Below are 4688 nucleotides of genomic sequence, written 5' to 3'. Positions count from 1 at the left end.
AAAAAAATGAAAAGATACTTTAAATGTGAAATTAAAACCGCCAGTAGGTGGCAGCAAGTCACTGGAAATAAGTGAGTCATTGCGATTGAACCGAATCATTTAAACGCTTGATTCATTCAGGAACGGAACAGGGTCACGTTGCTCAAAGACACAAAACAGCGCTGTGGCTTTGTTTGGAATTATTTTTGTTGGAGAAATAGAGCAAAAACAGGCAATATGGTGTATAAAAACTAGTTTATTGAACTGTTGTAAAAAATCATTATCACATTTGTATATGGTAATTTTTGGAGAAAAAAAGGCACTCTTCGTGTGAAATTGATTAACTATATGAAGTGGTATAAATATACACATTTTCTGCCCCCATGTCTTGAATTTGTGATCATTCTGAATGTATTTTAATAGACTGAATCATGCAGTGAAAGAGCGCACTGTAAATGCGCATGCACACTAGACTTCGCGTAATGCATACGTGCAGTCTGTAGGTGTTTTGAATGTTTTTTTGCATCGTGAGAATATTCAGCAAAATAGCTCACTTGTCATATCATGTTATGAATAAACTAAACATTTTGAATTTTTACCTCAGTGTGTTTCTTCTGAGTTTGTGTGCTGTTACGCTCATTTGTTCTGAAGTCTCTCACAAAGAGACAGAGTGAGCCTCAACAGCGCGACCTTGACACCAGAAATACACCATCCATAATCAATCGCTTACATTGAATGTAGGCTAATAAAATTAGAAGAATCATTCTCGCGTTTTGATACTTAGCTGGTTATTTTTTTGTCACGTTTTAATCAGGCTATTTGTCTGGTCAGGCAAGTAAAAAAAACAACAATTTAAACTAGCTAGAAGGCTGATCAGCTGTAGCTCGACCTACATTATTATTATTATTATTGAGAACATTAAGAAGGTAGTTCGGCCTATACAGCCTATGAGCTCGACCTGTATTCTGCTACTGCAATTCTCTCTGATGACGCAGTAACCGTTACCACGGGGAAGAAAAAATCTTCGGTCTGTCCAATGATTTTAAACAGTCATTAGGTCCGTCAGACTGAAGATTTAGCGGTAATGTGACCAAAAATATTTAAGACCCATCGAATCCGAATTTAAGACATTTTAAGACTCGCGGACACCCTGTACATATATTAGCATTCCTGGGTCCCTTTGAACCTGGTGGAATGTAAGCTTAGAAACAGTTATAACTTATGTATTTTTGAACTAAAACCATACTTTATGTGATTAATAACTTCATTAATGAGTGAACGAGCAAACATTTTCAATTTTGAATGTTTTGTTATTACCATGTTATTACTGCATCTACCCCATTTTAACATTTTTTGAAATTTCAAATTATACATGAACTACAGCAAAGCAGGGTGATGTAAGAAAATATTTGATCAATATACATTATATTTGTTTTCAATATATAATTCATCACTATATGAAATTATGAACAAATAATCTGAGAATTACCATTATTAACTCCACTGATTTAAATTCCTTTGAACTTGTAACTCAAAGCTGCTCAAAAACAGCCCAAATTTATGAAACCTATATATTCATTTTCTAACAAAACAACATCAGTATTACTCTGGAAGGTTTTCAAACAAATTATACTCGTTTTACAAAACATTTGTTTTATGTGTCTTACCAGAGGTGAAGAGATGCTCCACAATCCTGCGCTCTGTAGGTGAAAGGCCCTCGTGAAGGTACCCCACACCATTAGAGAGGGTCTCCTTCAGTGTAACATCAGAGAGATTTTCCATGAATGGAGCCAGGTCCTTCTCAGTTGAGTGCAGGAACCTGCAGGAATAAAAATCAGGATAGAGGTCAGATGCCTAATGTCACTCAGTATAAAAAGCTAGTGTCTAATATATGCGATACAGATCTTCTCCAAGCACCTTTGTGGGACCACGTCTGCAGCACAGAAGGTGAGGATATCAATAGCAGTGAGACGAGTCTGACGTCTTGATGGCACAAAGACCAGCACTTGCTTCGATGGGGAATGTTTCATTATGGCGTGATACACTGGTTTAGCCATGGACAGCAGACGAGTCTGTGTGTGACTCACGTTGAAGCCCTGAGGAGGGGGGAAAATTAGTGAGGTGGATTAAATTAAACAAGTCAGGATTGTGCCTAAACATGAAATTAAGTTACAAAGAGCTTCAGGCCAACCTGAATGTGAAGCTCAAGAGGAACCGGCCTGACATTGGGGTGGAAGTTGAAGGTGGCTGTAGTGCTGCAGCCAAGCCAGTGGGCCACATCTTTAGCATTAGACAGAGAGGAGCTGAGGGCCACGATACGGATGGACCGCTCAATCTGAGAGGAGATGTACCTCATCCTGGAGCAAATCACCTCCAACACAGGCTACAAAAGACAGAAAATTAGAAATAAATCGAAACAAATGATCTCTGGTGATTTAACAGCTAAAAATCATTGTTTAGAAACCAGAATAAACAAACACTTACTCCATTGTCACCTCCAATGAGATGAATCTCGTCTACAATGAAGAGACTAACGTTCTGCACGTTCTTCCTCTGTTTCCAGCGGCGGGACAGGATGTCCCACTTGTCTGGGGTGCTGACGATGATGTCACCTTTACCCAGCAGCTTGAGGTCAGTGCTCGTCTCACCAGTGAGCAGGACAACCTTCTTATTCAAAGTCTCCTGGAACTTCTGGTGCCAGTCAATAAAGACCTGCACAAAAAATAATGTCTCAATCATGACATTTAACTTTAAATTTCTTGAGGTTTACATAAACGTTTACATTAAGACATTTTCCATAAAGGCATATATTTATGGACTTACCTGTTCAGCCAGAGCCTCCATGGGTGTGATGTAGACACAGCAGCCCTCTGAGTTGTGTAGGAGCATCCTAAGAATGGCAAACTCAGCACATATGGTCTTCCCACTGCCGGTGGGGGCGCCAACAAAGACATTATCATCGCTGTTGTACACTGCATTGAACACTGAGGAAAACAAGAATAGTTTACATTTACAAGTCTCAGTCCAATATATAGTGTGTTGTGGATGGTCTATAAAGGCAGGTACCTTGGGTCTGGATTGGGTTGAAAAAGGGAAAGTTCTGGTAGAGGTTCTCGAAGGCTGCGTTTCTCAGAGCGGACACGGGCAATGGCTGCAGGTCCAGCAGCTCAGTTGGAGGAGGATATTTCTCAGGCAGGATCAGGTGACGGAATGAAACAGGCAGTTGCGTCTCACATGCTTGAAAAAGAGAGAGAAAAAAATCTTCATAATTCCCCAATACCTCTAATGCTTCATTATCCTTACAGATTTTGGTCACTACATCAATGCCATACTGAATTAGTATTTTAAATATTCAATACGGTTTAGTAATACACCCTGCAGTATTAAGTTGCAAACTTACACAGCCAACGGTCTGAAGCTATGCGAATGAAGTACTGTGGTGGCAGCGGCTCAAACACGGGCACAAAGAAAGTCACAAGATGCTCATCCTGAGCGTACTTGGCCTTCAGGAGGAAGAACTCATGATGAAGAACAACCTCACTGTCCACATCCTCTACTAAGATCCAGAACGCCTCAGATGAGCAGTGTATCTGAAAGAAGCAGACATTTATTTGCTAGCTCAATGTCAAAATACTGGGGAAAAAAAACATTTATTAAAATGTTGTATAAAATTAAATATTCATTTATTTGTAATTATTTATTCTTGTAATAATAAAACTCATTATTATTATTAGTCATTTACTGATCTTTTTCAGGGTGTCTACAGATATGAACAAGTTAAATTTAAGACTTTAAGACCTTTTTAACTTTTTAATACCACCTTATGTGAAATTTAAGACCAAACCTGTGAAGGAAATACACATTATATTACATACATATATATGTAATATTGTAAAAAGAAAACAAAATATCATCGCTGTCAAAAATGCTATTTGTTATTACGATATACAGTGAACTTTTCATATCAGCAGACAATATCCCATACAAAATATTCCCACAAAAGTGTTGCATCACTGAGATTTTTGGTGGTGTAAACAATTTATTCTGAAGAAATATTTTCATCAGTTTTCTGTCAGCTTTGACATACTTAGATCTGAATGTTTTACCACAGGATGTCATTTACCTTTATAAAGGCCAATATTTTTTTTACCTTATTAAATGTGTCATCTTTCATGTCAAATTCTAACAATTGATCGACAAATTGAATACACTACAGGGCTGTTACCAATCAAATTAAATAATTTACCCTGCAAAATTACAACTGCAATAAACAATGTTATGAGATTAATGTTGTAAATAAAATTTTGAACATACAAATGAGAAATGTTGGGGAAAAATGCAAACTTTTAAACATGAGACTAAACCGACAGTAGGTGGCGGTAAGTCACTTATTCATTAAACAGATTCCTTCAAACAGCTGAATCATTCAGTAACAAAAAAACGCCAGTGTTGCTTGGAGAGTGTGCGCAATAATTCTGTTTTCGTTGGTGAAATAGAACAAAACAGTCAATTGTGTCTAAAATGTAAGTAACTTCATATACTTTACTACTTGCTTGTTGAACTAAAATCAGTGTAACATTTGCAATCGTGAAAATATTCAGCAAAATAGCTCCCTTGTCATGGTATGTTACTTAACTATATCATGCTATGAATATACGAAACATTTAGAATTTTTACCTCAGAATGTTTGTTCTGTGAGTTTCTTTATG

The 4688-nt window shown here is 37.3% G+C and overlaps 1 protein-coding gene across 2 annotated transcripts in view; it reads right to left on the bottom strand.

The window, feature by feature from the left end:
• LOC107667532 (U5 small nuclear ribonucleoprotein 200 kDa helicase-like) overlaps positions 1 to 4688 on the bottom strand; it is a 24494-nt gene that overhangs the window by 5777 nt on the left and 14029 nt on the right. For both annotated transcript variants that reach the window (XM_016459211.1, XM_016459210.1), the window contains 7 exons: positions 3380 to 3569; positions 3046 to 3216; positions 2803 to 2963; positions 2464 to 2691; positions 2171 to 2362; positions 1897 to 2075; positions 1647 to 1798 (listed from right to left, as the gene is read on the bottom strand). In XM_016459211.1, coding sequence (XP_016314697.1) covers positions 1647 to 1798; positions 1897 to 2075; positions 2171 to 2362; positions 2464 to 2691; positions 2803 to 2963; positions 3046 to 3216; positions 3380 to 3569 — 1273 coding nt within the window. The remainder of the gene's footprint in view (positions 1 to 1646; positions 1799 to 1896; positions 2076 to 2170; positions 2363 to 2463; positions 2692 to 2802; positions 2964 to 3045; positions 3217 to 3379; positions 3570 to 4688) is intronic.

The sequence above is a fragment of the Sinocyclocheilus anshuiensis genome, unplaced genomic scaffold (assembly GCF_001515605.1).
Source record: "Sinocyclocheilus anshuiensis isolate Anshui unplaced genomic scaffold, SAMN03320099.WGS_v1.1 scaffold1132, whole genome shotgun sequence".
Taxonomy (NCBI): Eukaryota; Metazoa; Chordata; class Actinopteri; order Cypriniformes; family Cyprinidae; genus Sinocyclocheilus; species Sinocyclocheilus anshuiensis.
This window is presented reverse-complemented; position numbering and strand designations above follow the sequence as displayed.